Source organism: Panulirus ornatus, chromosome 9, assembly GCF_036320965.1.
Source record: "Panulirus ornatus isolate Po-2019 chromosome 9, ASM3632096v1, whole genome shotgun sequence".
Taxonomy (NCBI): Eukaryota; Metazoa; Arthropoda; class Malacostraca; order Decapoda; family Palinuridae; genus Panulirus; species Panulirus ornatus.
In genome coordinates, this window is record NC_092232.1 from 4,711,315 (window position 1) to 4,728,814 (window position 17,500).

A 17,500-nucleotide genomic window follows, 5' to 3' on the forward strand; every position below is an offset into this window, starting at 1 on the left:
GAATCTAGTTTAATTATATGTTTTTCTAGGGCCTATTTTTTCAGTTTGTGGCAGCAAGGAAAACTAATTGACCCTGTGTTTTGTCCGTCAGTGGATCACACTGACCTAACGACCCGCCTCTTAATAGGGGTAAAACTGGCTTAACAAGGGGGTCCTCCCGTGGGGGTGAACCCTATCTGTGCTGGGGAGGACATGGCATTAAACCAGTTTGGAGTGGAGTGTACAGTGACACCTGGCTGGTTTATCTTAAAACCTTTATGGTGCATGACGCAGGTCCTGTCGTAATATAAACTGGCTTACTGTCTACCCTGGCGAGGGTTAAACTGGCTTAATGTCTGCCCTGGCGAGGGTTAAACTGGCTTAATGTCTGCCCTGGCGAGGGTTAAACTGGCTGAATGTCTACCCAGGCGAGGGTTAAACTGGCTTAATGTCTACCCTGGCGAGGGTTAAACTGACTTACTGTCTACCCTGACGAGGGTTAAACTGGCTTAATGTCTACCCTGGCGAGGGTTAAAGTTAACGGCGGGCCGCCCGCAGCGCGGCTTGAAAACGGCGCCATATTTAAAACTGGCCGCCAGATGAGATGAGCGAGGGATGAATTAGGGTACTATAGGGGGGGGGACGACCCCTCCCCCTCCCTGGCGGAGGAGGAGGAGGAGGACCTGGATCTGGAGGAGGCATCACCTCCTCCGTACACTGTTACCATGACGACTCACTCCGCCGCCACCACCCCCGCTCCGCCGCTGTAGCCACGGCAAAGTTTATTCTTTCCAGGATGGACGAGGAAGACCTACTATATATATATCATCCCAAACAATTTTCCATCTATTTTTCTACAGGACGGAGGACGAAGACACTCATTGGCTAACCCGTTTTCTATTGCCCTACAAAGGACGGAGGCCCCACTTGTGTGTGGCTGGTTTAGTTTGGCGCGGCTGGTTTATACGCGAGGTTTAGTTTGGCGCGGCTGGTTTATACGCGAGGTTTAGTTTGGCGCGGCTGGTTTAATACTAGTGAAATGCATCGGTGTGATTAATCATGACCGAATAATCTACAGTCAGTCGCGATAATCTACTGTCCAGGGGTAGATCAACCCCTGGGGCAGGGGGGGGGGAGGGGAGGGCTTTACTATGGGATCGAGGGGTAGTTCATCATAGGGTAGGGTTGTCATAGTGTGATGTTGCCATGTAGGGTGAGATGGTTATATTAGGTGTTGTTGCCATGTAATGTTGCCATATTGGGCGAGGTTGCCACACAGGGTAATGCTGCCATTTTGGGTGAGGTTGCCACACAGGGTAATGCTGCCATTTTGGGTGAGGTTACCATACAGGGTAATGTTGCCATATTGGGTGAGGTTGCCATACAGGATAATGTTGCCATATTGGGTGAACTTGCCATACAGGGTGAGGTTGTCATATTGGGTGAGGTTGCCATATAGGCTAGGGTTGCCATATGGGTTGGGGTTGCCATATATAATAAGGACGTCATATAGGGTTAAATTGCTAAACTGGGTAAGTCTGCCATGAAAGAGATGCTTGCAATATAAGGTGAAGTTGCCATGTAGGGTAAGGAATGCCATAGCGTGAGGCTGCCATATAGGGTATGACTGCCTTATAGCATAAGGTTGCCATAATAAGCTTGCTTTATAGGATAAGATTCCCATATAGGATAACGTTGCCATAGACAGTGAGACTGCCATATAGGGCAAGGTCATCATAAAGTATAAAAAAATTGCCATATACAGCAAGATTGCCGTATAGGGTGAGGTTGCCACAGAGGGTGAGGTTGCTACAGCAATCAAGACAAGTGGAGGAAATTAACACCGTTCTCCTACATAGCGCCTGGGGGAGAGGGGTGTGGCGTCATCTGGCGGGGTGTGTGAGAAGGGCAGGGAAGGGGAAGCGCCCTTGGGGAGGGAGGGAAGGGAAGGGGAAGCGCCCTTGGGGAGGGAGGGGAAGGTGTACCCAGTGACCCGAGGGCCGAGCCAGCTCGCTGGGTTGAACAGGTCAGGGTTCGAGAAATTCTCAATTCCTGTCTTAATGGCCTGCTTTCAGAGGTATATACTGTGGTATATACCCTGATATATACATGTAAACATGTTTACCAAATGGCGTCCTAGCTTCGTCTCTTCGATGTCTATCAACTGGCTGTTATATTTCTCTCTTGTGTCTCCCCTGATGATGTGATTATTACACGAAAGTGCACTTGGGAACTTTTCGTGTTTCATTTTCCCCGTGGACTCATAGGAATATATATATATATATATATATATATATATATATATATATATATATATATATATATATATATATATATATATATATATATATATGATACTCAGGGAGGAACGTCTAATTTCGTCCAGTGAGACTGAGGCATCGGGGAGGCCAGGGAGTGGGCAAGGGGCGCCCACTGCTGCCCCCCTCCCCCCTTCCTCTCGTCTCCCCCGCCGAAGCATTTTCTCCCAGGGTGAACCTGGAGGAAATTGCCGTCAGGATTTTCCCCTGTGTTAACTGAAGACATGTGATATTGGTCTGTGTGTGTGTGTGTGTGTGTGTGTGACCTCCTGACCTGACCTGACCTACCATCCGACCGGACACCCGCAGTACTAAATAAGTTAGGGGACATAAAAACGCCAACTGTGATCTTTTTTTTCACTCGTGTCTCCTCAGCAGTGATCTGAGCGCGTCTGCTTCACATCTACTCAGCAGTGCACTCAACTCGTCTGCTTCACATCTACTCAGCAGTGAACTAAGCTCGTCTGCTTCACAACTACTCAGCAGTGCACTCAACTCGTCTGCTTCACATCTACTCAGCAGTGCACTCAACTCGTCTGCTTCACATCTACTCAGCAGTGAACTAAGCTCGTCTGCTTCACATCTACTCAGCAGTGAACTAAGCTCGTCTGCTTCACATCTACTCAGCAGTGAACTAAGCTCGTCTGCTTCACATCTACTCAGCAGTGAACTAAGCTCTCGTCTGCTTCACATGCACAAGACACAGACCTATGAGGGAGGGTATAGCTCCATCCCCACCACCACCCGTCCCGTCTACTGGCCACTGAGCCGAGCGTGTCTGCTGCCCAGGAGTTACATCACACAAATTACAATCGATAATTCATGTCCTCTTATGCCAGCGGAAATCAGGAGAGGCGACATGACAAAGCAGACAATGGAGGTATTGGACCCAGTCTCTCGCGGAGGAATACCGGGCGCTGCTGTCTCTCGCGGAGGAATACCGGGGCGCTGCTGCCTCGAGTGGAGGAATACCGGGGTGCTGCTGCCTCGAGTGGAGGAATACCGGGGCGCTGCTGCCTCGAGCGGAGGAATACTGGGGCGCTGCTGTCTCGAGCGGAGGAGTACCGGGGCGCTGCTGTCTCGAGCGTAGGAATACCGGGGCGCTGCTGTCTCGAGCGGAGGAATACCGGGGCGCTGCTGTCTCGAGCGGAGGAATACCGGGGCGCTGCTGCTCGAGCGAAGGAGTACCGGGCGCTTCTGCCTCGAGCGTAGGAGTAACTGGACACTGCTGCCTCGAGAGAAGGAATACCGGGGCGCTGCTGCCTCGAGCGGAGTAATACCGAGGCGCTGCTGCCTCGAGAGAAGGAATACCGGGGCGCTGCTGCCTCGAGCGGAGTAATACCGAGGCGCTGCTGCCTCGAGAGAAGGAATACCGGGGCGCTGCTGCCTCGAGCGGAGGAATACCGGGGCGCTGCTGCCTCGAGCGGAGGAATACCGGGGCGCTGCTGCCTTGAGCGAGGAAAAAGGCGTGGTCTTATACATACAGCTTTCTAAACGCCAAAAAAAAGCAGAAATATATGAAAAAATATATATCTGACTAATTTATATTTGAAATAATTTATATACAACCACAGTACCCCCTCTACAGGGCTCCTACAGCTTGACGGCTGCGCTACGATCAGTAGCAGGATGACGGTGGACTCCTTTTGGGGTGAGAAAGTTCCTTGAGATTACATTTTCTTTTTCGTCCATTATCACCTCCATTCGAGTCTATTCATTTATTTATTTCACGTCATTCTTCAACATCACTAAACTACTAACGCCTCAGCTAAGCTGGCCCAGCTTGGCCCAAAAAAACAAAAGTTTGAGTAATCTCTCGATAACTGGAGAGAGAGAGAGAGAGAGAGAGAGAGAGAGAGAGAGAGAGAGAGAGAGAGAGAGAGAGAGAGATAATGTAAACTAGGACAAAGCTGTTCATTTCCATCCGGGGAAAATTCATCGTTAATTGAAATCAATGGCCGGATCTTGGCCCAAGATAAACAAAAGGAGCCATCTTCCTTTTATCGCGCCGAGCGCTCTGATTGGTCGGCTTGTCAGGTGACGTCATCGCGTCATGGCGCTCCCCGGACTAGGTTTAGCCCAAGTGGTTAAGGATCGGTCGATCGTTTTTAACTTCTTGGAGGAAGTAACATTAAGCTAAGTTAGGCTAGGTTAGACTAGACTACTCTGTGCTATGTTATGCTAAGCTTAACTAGGTTAGGGTATGCTATTGGTGAATCAGGCTAGATAGTTATGCTATGCTAAACTAGATTAGGCTGGGTCATATTAAGCTCAGCTAGGTTGAGCTATGCTATGCTATTTTATGATAGGCTACGCTAGGTTAAGTTTGGTTATGCTGTGCTAATATGATAGGCTACGCTAGGTTAGGTTTGGTTATGCTATGCTAGTCTATGACAAGCTAAGGTGGGCGGGTCAGGTAAGCTTAAGCTCTGTTAAGGTTTGGAAAGGCTAGGTTATGTAAAGCCAGCTTTCGCGAGGCTAGTCTGGGCCAGGCTAGGCCAGCAGCAAACAAAAAAAGAAAATTTCTTCCTGTCACAGTGACATTTTTTTTTAAACAAAAATAGGATAGACATTTGTTCTTGTCTACTCCCTCGACGCTGATATATATATATATATATATATATATATATATATATATATATATATATATATATATATATATATATGTGTGTGTGTGTGTGTGTGTGTGTATTATGGGAAGACGCCGCCATATTTAAGGGAACAGATCGAAACATTATGAGTATGAGCCACAACATCCCGGAATGAAATGGAAACTGCCAATTTGAGCTTGTCTCCCCGGGTGACGTCGTCCATAATGTGACGTTATCCAGCTTAATAAAGCGCCTCTGTGCCATAAACATCACGCAGACTGACGAATCCGTGCGATTCACGGCAAGAAATATGTTTCTTTCGCCCTTCTTGAATATCCTCTCCCCCCCCCCCCAATCATACGTTGATATATACCTTAACACAATTTTATATTATTTCAATATTTCCATCAATCACAATTGTTAAACAGATGCTACTTTATCCTGTTAAATTCACATTATTAATGAGAATAATAACACATGAGGGAAACATCGTCCTAAATTTTTTAAAAGAATATGAATAAAGGGTTGCTGGAACCGATGACTCCTCGTCATCAGCTGATCGCGCACAGCGTCCATGACGTCACAACAAAAATGGCTGACACGTAAACACTCCAACTTACCTTTTGTAAAACGGATTCGGTTAATTTTTCTCTGTTTATGATCTTAATGGCTACTCTCTTCCCAGACACACACTGGACGCCCAGCTTCACCAGACCTGCAAAACAAGACGGAGAGAAATGGAGTTAGCAACAATATACCTGGAAACTGTTCACAATACACATATATCCTCTTTCTCAACCTCTCCTCACTCATTCTCCCCATATGTCCAAACCATTTCAACGCACCCTCTTCTGCTCTCTTAACCACGCTCATTATCACACATCCCTCTTACCATTTCATTACTTACTCGATCAAACCACCTCACACGAGATATTGTCCTCAAACCTCTCCTTTCCAACACATCCACCCTCCTCCGCACAACCATATAACACACACACACACACACACACACACGCGGGTACCAGGTGTATGTGTGTGTGTGTGTGCACATAGAGGAATAAAGATAGTACATTTATATACAAGTTTAAGAAACGGGGCAACACGAGTGTAAAACTCTTTCCCCATAACACGCAAATAGTACACACACACACACACACACACACACACACCTGAACCATCTTAGTAAGGACCACTTGCTCAAGTGAGGACAACAGAATTATATACACCACCGCCTATTACGCTGATGCACCGAGGGGCTGCCTCTCCCTGTATTCCCGCCATAACGCGCGCGAGGGAGAGGGCAGCTCTCCAAATAGTGTAGAATTTACTCAATAGATGGCGTTATGCGGCCAGTCCTCTGGCGTCATCTATATGGTAATTTTGCCATAGTCAAATTAATTCCACGAGTGTAAATCTTTCACCTACCTCCCCAATTATTAATTTTTTTCTTCTTCTTCTAGGTCACTCTACACTCCGGCGATAAATGGGCTATAAATGGTCACTTATTCTTTATCTTCTCCGTTAACAAGACTGTTTTCAGAGGTTTAGTATTTCCAAACACAATCACTCGGAGGAAAATTAATGAGAATGGAAAGATGGAGACATTTGTTCAGGATGGATTGCATACGATTACCGGGGTATCGTATTGTGATATTTACGCCCAGTATTCAAAGAATATCTAGGTATTCTATCGCAATATTTACGCCCAGTATTGAAGGAATATCCAGGTATTGTGTAGCGATATTTACGCCTAGTATTAAAGAATATCCAGGTATCGTATTGCACTATTTATGCCCAGTATCCAAAGAATATCTTGAGTATCGTATCGCAATATTTACGCCCAGTAGTCTAAGAATATCCAGGTACCGTATCGCAATATTGACGCCTAGTATTCAAAGAATATCAAATCACCATTAGGTCAATTCCCGTGACAGATCTTCGTGTATGCGAGTATATGATAAACGATTTAGAGAAGAATTGCATTTTATGTTTCCCCCAAGAAGAGATAACACCATAGAGAGAGAGAGAGAGAGAGAGAGAGAGAGAGAGAGAGAGAGAGAGAGAGAGAGAGAGAGAGAGAGAGAGAGAGAGAGAGAGAGATCCCCCACCCTCCTGTTGACAATGAAGCAAAACAAACAACTCCAGGAACCAGACAAACAATTGGGCAAACAAAGGGGAGCTGGGCCACCCGGGCCCGCGCCCCCCTCAACCTTTGAGCTAACACGAGCAGGGAGGCGCGGCGAGGTTGACCTGGCAGGTGTTACAGGTGGCCCGGGGGTGTCACAGGTTGACCTGGGAGGTGTTACAGGTGACCTGGGGTGTCACAGGTTGACCTGGCAGGTGTTACAGGTGACCTGGGGTGTCACAGGTTGACCTGGGAGGTGTTACAGGTGACCAGGGGGTGTCACAGGTTGACCTGGCAGGTGTTACAGGTGGCCCGGGGGTGTCACAGGTTGACCTGGGAGGTGTTACAGGTGACCTGGGGTGTCACAGGTTGACCTGGGAGGTGTTACAGGTGGCCTGGGGGTGTCACAGGTTGACCTGGGAGGTGTTACAGGTGACCTGGGGAGGTTGTCACAGGTGAAGTGGAGGATGTTACAGGTGACGTGGTGGATGTTACAGTTGATCTGGGGGGGGTGTTACATGTGACCTGGGGGTGTTACACGTGACGTGGGAGGTGTTACAGGTGACCTGGGGGTATTACAGGTAACCTAGGGGTGGTACAGGTGACCTGGGGGTGTTATAGGTGACATTGGGAAGGTGTTATAGGTGACCCAGGGGTATTTCATTTCAGGTGACCTAGAATGGGTGTTGACCTGAGGCCCCCTTTTCCTTACACTACTCAGCTCAAAGGGGGGGGGGGGGAGCTCTGCATCGCGGATGGTATATTTGTACACACACACACACACACACACACACACACACACACACACACACACACACGCACACGCGCGCGCGCGAATCTTACCGCCACGAGAAGATGGCTTCAAAAGGATTGCGATTTGTCCAGAACAGAAGATTTCAAGGTGAATACTGTCTTGCTGTGAGAGGGAGGAGTGAGGGTGGTGAGAGTAGAGAGAGGGGGGAGGGTAGTGAGAGTAGAGAGGGGGGAGGGTGGTGAGAGTAGAGAGAGGGGAGAGGGTGGTGAGAGTAGAGAGAGGGGGGAGGGTGGTGAGAGTAGAGAGGGAGGAGTGAGGGTGGTGAGAGTAGAGAGGGGGGGAGGGTGGTGAGAGTAGAGAGGGAGGAGTGAGGGTGGTGAGAGTAGAGAGGGGGGGAGGGTGGTGAGAGTAGAGAGGGAGGGGGGAGGGTGGTGAGAGTAGAGAGGGAGGGGGGAGGGTGGTGAGAGTAGAGAGGGAGGGGGGAGGGTGGTGAGAGTAGAGAGGAGGGGGGAGGGTGGTGAGAGTAGAGAGGGAAGGGGAGGGTGGTGAGAGTAGAGAGGGAGGGGGAGGGTGGTGAGAGTAGAGAGGGCGGGGGGAGGGTGGTGAGAGTAGAGAGGGAGGGGGGAGGGTGGTGAGAGTAGAGAGGGAGGGGGGAGGGTGGTGAGAGTAGAGAGGGAGGGGGGAGGGTGGTGAGAGTAGAGAGGGAGGGGGGAGGGTGGTGAGAGTAGAGAGGGAGGGGGGAGGGTGGTGAGAGTAGAGAGGGAGGGGGGAGGGTGGTGAGAGTAGAGAGGGAGGGGGGAGGGTGGTGAGAGTAGAGAGGGAGGGGGGAGGGTGGTGAGAGTAGAGAGGGAGGGGGGAGGGTGGTGAGAGTAGAGAGGGAGGGGGGAAGGGTGGTGAGAGTAGAGAGGGAGGGGGGAGGGTGGTGAGAGTAGAGAGGGAGGGGGAGGGTGGTGAGAGTAGAGAGGGAGGGGGGAGGGTGGTGAGAGTAGAGAGGGAGGGGGAGGGTGGTGAGAGTAGAGAGGGAGGGGGGGGGGGTGGTGAGAGTAGAGAGGGAGGGGGAGGGTGGTGAGAGTAGAGAGGGAGGGGGGAGGGTGGTGAGAGTAGAGAGGGAGGGGGGAGGGTGGTGAGAGTAGAGAGGGAGGGGGAGGGTGGTGAGAGTAGAGAGGGAGGGGGAGGGTGGTGAGAGTAGAGAGGGAGGGGGAGGGTGGTGAGAGTAGAGAGGGAGGGGGAGGGTGGTGAGAGTAGAGAGGGAGGGGGAGGGTGGTGAGAGTAGAGAGGAGGGGGGAGGGTGGTGAGAGTAGAGAGGGAGGGGGGAGGGTGGTGAGAGTAGAGAGGGAGGGGGGAGGGTGGTGAGAGTAGAGAGGGAGGGGGAGGGTGGTGAGAGTAGAGAGGGAGGGGGAGGGTGGTGAGAGTAGAGAGGGAGGGGGAGGGTGGTGAGAGTAGAGAGGGAGGGGGAGGGTGGTGAGAGTAGAGAGGGAGGGGGAGGGTGGTGAGAGTAGAGAGGGAGGGGGAGGGTGGTGAGAGTAGAGAGGGAGGGGGAGGGTGGTGAGAGTAGAGAGGGAGGGGGGAGGGTGGTGAGAGTAGAGAGGGAGGGGGGAGGGTGGTGAGAGTAGAGAGGGAGGGGGGAGGGTGGTGAGAGTAGAGAGGGGAGGGGAAGGGTGGTGAGAGTAGAGGGGGGGAGGTGGTGAGAGTAGAGAGGGAGGGGGGAGGGTGGTGAGAGTAGAGAGGGAGGGGGGAGGGTGGTGAGGTAGAGAGGGAGGGGGGAGGGTGGTGAGAGTAGAGAGGGAGGGGGGAGGGTGGTGAGAGTAGAGAGGGAGGGGGAGGGTGGTGAGAGTAGAGAGGGAGGGGGGAGGGGTGGTGAGAGTAGAGAGGAGGGGGGAAGGGTGGTGAGAGTAGAGAGGGAGGGGGGAGGGTGGTGAGAGTAGAGAGGGAGGGGGGAGGGTGGTGAGAGTAGAGAGGGAGGGGAGGGAAAGAAAACCTGATGAATATAGGTCAAGCCTGGAGTGGGGAGGAGGGGAAGAGAGAGGGGGAGGGGAAGACTTGCACGAGGAGGAGGGAGGGAGGGGGGGGGTTGTCGGTGGCGGCCTCGCAAATTTTACCACAGCTGTGTGACCCTCACTGGTCACGTGTGTGTGTGTGTGTGTGTGTGTGTGTGTGTGTGTGTGTGTGTGTGTGTGTGTGTGTGGCTGGTCCTCTGGTGTGGCGCTGATGCGTTAGCGTTTATGATCTACAGTGACTTAAGACACCTCAGCCAGCCCACCTCACTCTGCTGTAGGAGAGGAGAGGAGAGAGAGAGAGAGAGAGAGAGAGAGAGAGAGAGAGAGAGAGAGAGAGAGAGAGAGAGAGAGAGGTTGGATTGGGTTGGGGTGGATGTGTCTTCTCTCTACCCCTCCCCCCCTCCCCTTTGGCGTGGGACTTGAGGACACCCCCCCCCCCCTTCCCCAACCCACGTGTCCCCTCCCATCACCACAGTCCCATTCCGTCCCGTGACTCTTCCTATGACTCTCTCTCTCTCTCTCTCTCTCTCTCTCTCTCTCTCTCTCTCTCTCTCTCTCTCTCTCTCTCTCACACACACACACAAGCGGCCGAATGCAAAAGTGAGAAAAACATGGTCCATGCTTGCTTCCAAGTGTCACCTGGAGAGAATGAAATAAGTTATAGACGGGTACGGTTTAATTAATGCCCCTTAACTGCCTCCCTTCCCCCCCCCCCCCTAAGACAATGGGTAGTTCCGGAGGCCTCCAGTGTAACAACCAAGATGGTGATAACGACCCCCCCCCCCCCACCCGGGTAATTATGACCCTTATCAGGTCGAGGACGGTCATTAGCAAATGGATGGGGGGGGGGGGGGAATCATGACTGCAAACGAGGCTGTTAATCATGTCCATACAGGGTCACCGAGTACGTGAACGATGCTCAGGATGGTTTACTCCCAGACCTGGTCATGTGAGGGAGTGGGATACGGGGTGTTAATCAGCATAGATCTTCAGAGAACAATGCATAAAGGCGATCAAAACCCGAAGTCGTGACACTGTGACAGAGGAGGGCGTGATTCGATGGTTAAGTAAACTGGCTGACTGGCCCTTCACAGCCATGAGCGGTAATAGGCTAAGGGTTGTTTAGGTATCAGAATTCGTGGACGATATTTTGAGCCAGGCCAATCACACCTCGACATAGACAGTGGATGTGCCTGCAGCAGCAGGAGGACACACAAACACACACACACACACACACAGCCGGACCGACACACAGGCCAGTGGAGCCTGGCGTCCATATGAATAAACTCTTTTACACACAGACAGACACACGAGGCTACATATAAGGTAAATAAAGACAAATACTTATAATTGTAGTATATATATATATATAAACGATCTAAAACTTAAGTAAGAACTGCAGAGAAGCTGAGAGAGAGAGAGAGAGAGAGAGAGAGAGAGAGAGAGAGAGAGAGAGAGAGAGAGAGAGAGAGAGAGAGAGAGAGAGAGAGAGAGAGAGAGAGAGAGAGAGAGAGAGAAGAAGGAATTCACAAAGTTAGAACATACGAATCTATGTCTTACAATGTAATCTTACACATCTTAAAGAGTTCACTGGTACGTAACCCGGTGTTAGTCATGGGTTCAACTTCCGGTCACCATAGTTGAGAAAAAGAGATTGAGTCAGGATGGTGAAAATGACTCTTATGACACCACCCGACCACACGGCTTAAGGATGATCTACTTTAGAGAAGAGAAGAGTAAGTGGTGATCTAATACAGGTGTTCTGGGTTATGCAAGACTCTGGTCGCCTCTCTCTGTCTGTCAGATCTCGTTCGTAGTAACGCATACGAATTCGTGTGGTCAGACGTGGTAACCTCCGACTGACGCAAGGTGCCTCCTCTACTACCAATGCGACCAGCTGAACGCAACGTTATTGAATAACAAACGTTAACCAACGTTATTGAATAAACGTTCGCCAACGTTATACAAACGTTTAGCCACGATAATGAATAAACGTTTAGCCACGTTATTGAAACGTTTAACAACGTTAAAGAAATGTTTAGCCATGTTAATGAAACGTTTAGCAACGTAAAAGAAACGTTTAGCCACGTTATGGAAACGTTTAGCAACGTTATTGAAACGTTTAGCCACGCTACAAAAACGTTTAAGAATACACTTGACCAATACGTTTGTTAGTGATGCTTCTTCCACTATCACCTGCCCTCAACCCCACACCTATGGAGAACACATCCCCTCCACACAGTCAGCTGGGGTTTGCATTTCTTTGTGAAACCAAATACAAGAGGAACTGTATCTGTAAAGGTGTGTGTGTGTGTGTGTGTGTGTGTGTGTGTGTGAGAGAGAGAGGCATCTCCTACCCAGGTATGGTTGGTCAAGGGTTCCCTTATGATCCTGTATTGCGTTACCCTATCCTACCTTACCCTTCACTGCTATTATCTCCCCCACCCTCCTCTACCATGATGTCCCTTACCTTGCCGTGCTGTACTCTCCCCAACCCTGCTCTGCCCTATCCTACTCTGCTCTCTCCTCCCCAACCCTGCTATATCCTCCCCTTCCTGCTCTATCCTCCCCAACCCTGCTCTACCCTCCTCTACCCTGCTCTACCCTCCCCAACCCTGCTCTATCCTCCCCAACCCTGCTCTATCCTCCCCAACCCTGCTATATCCTCCCCTTCCTGCTCTATCCTCCCCAACCCTGCTCTACCCTCCCCTACCCTGCTCTACCCTCCCCAACCCTGCTCTATCCTCCTCTACCCTGCTCTATCCTCCCCAACCCTGCTCTATCCTCCCCAACCCTGCTGTACCCTCCCCTACCCTGCTCTACCCTGCTCTACCCTCCCCTACCCTGCTCTTCCCTCCCCTACCCTGCTCTTCCCTCCGCTACCCTGCTCTTCCCTCCCCTACAGAGCAGCTGAATCATATAGATTCATGGCAGAGCTTGTGGTGGTGGCTGGGGCCTGGCTATGGCTTGCATCGAAAGAAGGTCAGGGGTGCATGGCCAGGCAGGACACGCGACCATAGAATTGAAAAAAAAGAAAAAAAAAAAAAAACACGTCTTTTGGGGAACGGGTCACACCAATACAAGCACCCAGGCGTCAGTCAGGTCACATGGGGTCACCACCCAGGGCGTGTGTGAAAGGGGTAGGTGGTGGTGGAGGAGGAGGAGGAGGAGGAGGGAGGAGGAGGTGAGGTGAGGTGAGGTGAGGTGGTGAGGTGAGGTGAGGTGAGGGAGGAGGGAGGATGAGGAGAGGAGAGGTGAGAGTGAGGTGTGGGACAGGACCAGGGACGAGTTGACCAGGCTAGGTGAGGTGAGGTGAGGTGATGGTAATCGATGAGTCGAGGTAGAGAGAGAGGAATGAGCCAAAGAGGTAAGGTGATGGTTTGAGGTAAAAGGGAGTGAGGGTGCAAGTAATGAGAGGTCAGCAGGTGTGGTAGATCTCACCCAAAGTGACTTCGAGGGACGAGATTCGACCATGGCCATCAAGTACAGAAATAACCAAAATGTCTAAGAGCGTTGAGAAAATAGGAATATTTTTGAGATACCGGAATATTTTCTCAAAAGAAGAATAACCACTTGAATTTCTGACAACATGACTCCATCCAATTCCTTCACATAACGCGAAGAAGATTCAAGAAGCAAATGAAATCAAATAGAAGGATTTTTGATATCAACTTGGGCATCTTATTCAGTTTCCGTCGTAGGACTATATAGAGAAGTGGATTTAAATCCCCACCAGACAGACCTGCCACACAGCTACTGCACCACCACCACAGCACCACCACCACCACAGCACCATCACCACCACCACAGCACCATCACCACCGGCACCACAGCACCATCACCACCACCACAGCACCACCACCACCACCACAGCACTACCACCACCACCACAGCACCGCCACCACCGCCAACAAAGCAGCAGCACCAGCACCATCGCCACCACAGTACCACCACCACAGCAGCACCACCACCACCACAGCACTACCACCACCACCACAGCACTACCACCACCACCACAGCACCGCCACCACCACCACCACAGCACCGCCACCACCGCCAACACAGGAACACAGCACCACCGCCGCCAACACCACAGCCAGCAGCCAGCCGCTGGTGTGTCAGGCTGTATTTGCCCAGACGTGTGCAGGGAGGAGGAGGTGTACAGCCAGCATGGCTGAGTAAACTGTATTCTTCCTGGCTCTCCCCACCTCTCCCCTCTCCCACCTCTCCCCTCTCCCCTCCATATCCACCCCTCTCCCCTCTCCCCTGACCCGAATGCTCCCTCCCACCTTCCTCATCCTCCTCCCCCGACCCATGCGTAGCCCCCCTCTCCCCTTACCCTTCCCCTCTCCTCTTCTCCTGAGCCGTGAGGTTTCCTCTGCCATCTACCCGTGAGCCGTGACACCTCCCCGTCTCCCCTACCCCTGAGCTGTAATGCACTCCCCTTTCTCCTCCCCTGGCCAGTGAGGCATCTCCTCTTCCTTCTCCATGAGTCGTGAGGCCTCCCCTCTCCCTTCTATGAGCCATGAGGCCTCCCCTTTCCCCTTTCTATGAGTCGTGAGGCCTCCCCTGTCCCCTTCTATGAGCCGTGAGGCCTCCCCTCTCCCCTTCCTATGAGCCGTGAGGCCTCCCCTCTCCCCTTTCTATGAGCTGTGAGGCCTCCCTTCCTTCCCACCCATGAGCTGCAGGTCCTCCTCCTCCTCCTCCTCCTCCTCCTCCCCCTCCTTTCTCCTCCTCCCCTCCTAAGCAGGGAGGTCGCTTCACCTCCCCCCCCCCCCTCGGTGAGCCGTAAGACCTTTCCCCCACTCCCCCCCTTCTCGTGAGTCATGACCACTTTCGCCATAACTACCCCAGGGCGTCGGGGTCGTCTTGCCCCCCCCCCTCCCCCTGCCCCTAACCACCATCCCCCCTCCCCCCTACCATAACCACCCACCAGCAGGTGTTGTTGACACACCTCCCCCCCCCCCCAGCCCTGCACCTCCTGGTGTAATGACCTGCTCGTACAGTACGTAGGCGAGGATAGAGGATGGGGCTCCACACTCCTGGGGGCGCCCCATCTGTTGAAAATGAGTCTAATCTTCCTCCCCTCCTCTGGTTAGGGGGGGTGAGGTGAGGGGGGGGAGGGCCACACGAATAACTTTCAGACTCTCTCCTATCGAATTCTGACCTGCCATGTGTGTGTGTGTGTGTGTGTGTGTGTGTGTGTGTGTGTGTCAACTATGGAGGGAGTTCTACACCCGTGGGGGCGCCACATCTCTCGATCCATCTCTACTATCATACAACATTGCTAACCTCCGCATGTCCTCCACATCCACCACCTCACAACACAGTTACCCCGTTCATCATCCACCGTTATAACTATAAAATGTTCTCCCTATAACTTTCATAACAAGCTTCTTGTTCCATGTTATGTTCTCTGGTTGTTCTGCCTTTGTGTATCTCTCGAGAGAACTGTTCCCTGTTATGTTATAAGTGGACCAGGATGGCCTGGGGGGACAGGTGGCTGGGCCCTGCGTGTGGCCACAGGTGGCTGGACCCTGAGTGTGGCCACAGGTGGCTGGATCCTAAGTGTGGCCACAGTTAGCTGGACCCTGAGTGTGGCCACAGTTAGCTGGACCCTGAGTGTGGCCACAGTTAGCTGGACCCTAAGTGTGGCCACAGCCAGCTGGACCCTGAGTGTGGCCACAGATGGTACACGGCAGTCCCTCGTCGGCAGGACTCAGGACCAGTCTGGGTGCCCCCACATTCACCGCCCCGCCCTGCCCCGCGGGTCCACCACCTGGGCGAGCAGGGTCCAGCTCGTAGGAGGGCGGTGGTGTAAGGGTGCTGGGCAGGTGGTGGTGAGGGGAGGAGGGCGGCGGTGTGTACCACCTGACGAATACCAGTCTGGCTTTCATCTCCTGACGAAGGGGGCGCCTCATGTGAGCCTCTACAACATCCTTACCCCAACCCAACCCACTACCAGGCCCCACGACCCCTCACCACGACCCTCCTCCACCAGCCTCCCTCCCCCTTGCCCCACTCCCAGGCCCTTCGCCCTCCAACCCACTCAGCCAGGCCATTCAGCTCTCCTCTGTGTGTGTGTGTGTGTGTGTGTGTGTGTGTGTGTGTGTGTGTGTGTGTGTGTGTGTGTGTGTGTGTGTGTGTTGGGCGGGAGGAAAAAAGAGAAAAAAATATACTCTGACTCAGGCTCACAGCCATGAAGTGAATGGACGCGCGCGCGCCGCGCCCCCCGCGTGTTGACGTTTGCTGAGAGAGAGAGAGGGAGAGAGGAGAGAGAGAGAGAGAGAGAGAGAGAGAGAGAGAGAGAGAGAGAGAGAGAGAGAGAGAGAGAGAGAGAGAGAGAGAGAGAGAGAGGAGGAGGAGGAGGGAGAATTGCTCGGATCATAACACAGGAGGTCCTTCTGCTCGACCAGGTCACCACTCACTCACTACACGACTACACACACACCCCCAACCCAACCCAAACCAAGCTAACCCCACACACACACACACACACACGCCCACAACAACCCCTCCCTCCCTCCCACCTCAGCATAACCCACGACCTCTCCACACAACCTCCTCTCCTGCCCCGTCTTCCCTCCTTCCCTTCCCCCGCCACGCAGGAGGTCGGTCATCAAAACAGCCATTCCATTCATCAAAAGGTGTTGTTATATCTCGAGTGACTTACACTTTCCCTGGGGTCCCGGGTGCTAGGGACCTGGGTCCCTCCGGCAGAGGGAGCGGTAGCGTTCTCCGTCAGGCAAGAGAGGAACATATGAGCTACACACCTCGCAAACAACTTGGCTTCAGTCGTATATATACGAGTATAGTGTAAGGCCCCGTCATCAGGGAGACTTCGGGACTGAGGCGAAGCCAGGGAAGAGCTCCCAGCTTCCTCTCCTTCGTCAGCAGGTGATCAGTACGCGGAACCAGACAGACGCCTTGTGTCACCCGGATGTAAAAGCCTTCTGTTGTCGCCTTGCTCACACCCCAGAGGCACGTACGGAAGACCCACGTCTCTCTCTCTCTCTCTCTCTCTCTCTCTCTCTCTCTCTCTCTCTCTCTCTCTCTCTCTCTCTCTCTCTCTAAGGGGGCGGTGGTGCAGCGAGGGGGGCGCCCGTTGAGAGAACATTAGAGGCATTATTTACTTATAAACTTAACCCATTCCCGTTAAGTTCCTGGTAAATGTAACATTAGAATATGATGTAGGAACTTAGTCTTTTATGGGAACTTGTGTGAACTTCGACTCGTACACTCAGACAAGTAGTTAAGTGTGTTAAGTAAATCTTATGTCAAAATGTAGAGCAGGGAGGTCCACTTGTATGGTATACGATCCTAGGTTACGATGGCCTAGCCTTGACCTTTGACCTGACCACTTTGAGTCTCAGGTCCTAACCACTGTCTGCATCATCAGCAGACAGCAACACCTCCCATTCTGAGTTTCTGTGTGAAGACTGTCTATTTAACACCACCATTTAACACCACCATCACCACTCCCATCATTTATCATAACACCAATGTCTTTACTGCACGTAGTATTTCCTTTTAGAGCTATGGTCAGTAGATCATTTATTCGCACAGTTATCGTCTAATTATCGTGTTATTATTCATCTCCGCAGTTATTGCACCCGAGGCAAGGCCTGCCTTCACCAGGCAGGGGTATGGCCAGGCATCTCTACGGTGAGGTAATGCCACGTTTGACTAATGTGTGCCACACACACACACACACAAACACATACCTCTCTCTCTCT

General features: G+C 52.0%; 1 protein-coding gene across 3 annotated transcripts in view; it reads right to left on the reverse strand.

Moving 5' to 3' along the window:
• The window catches only part of sff (sugar-free frosting), a 337,418-nt gene that overhangs the window by 211,787 nt on the left and 108,131 nt on the right, over window positions 1-17,500 (reverse strand). For all 3 annotated transcript variants that reach the window (XM_071664557.1, XM_071664558.1, XM_071664560.1), the window contains exon 2: window positions 5,509-5,603. In XM_071664557.1, the coding sequence (XP_071520658.1) occupies window positions 5,509-5,603 (95 nt within the window). The remainder of the gene's footprint in view (window positions 1-5,508; window positions 5,604-17,500) is intronic.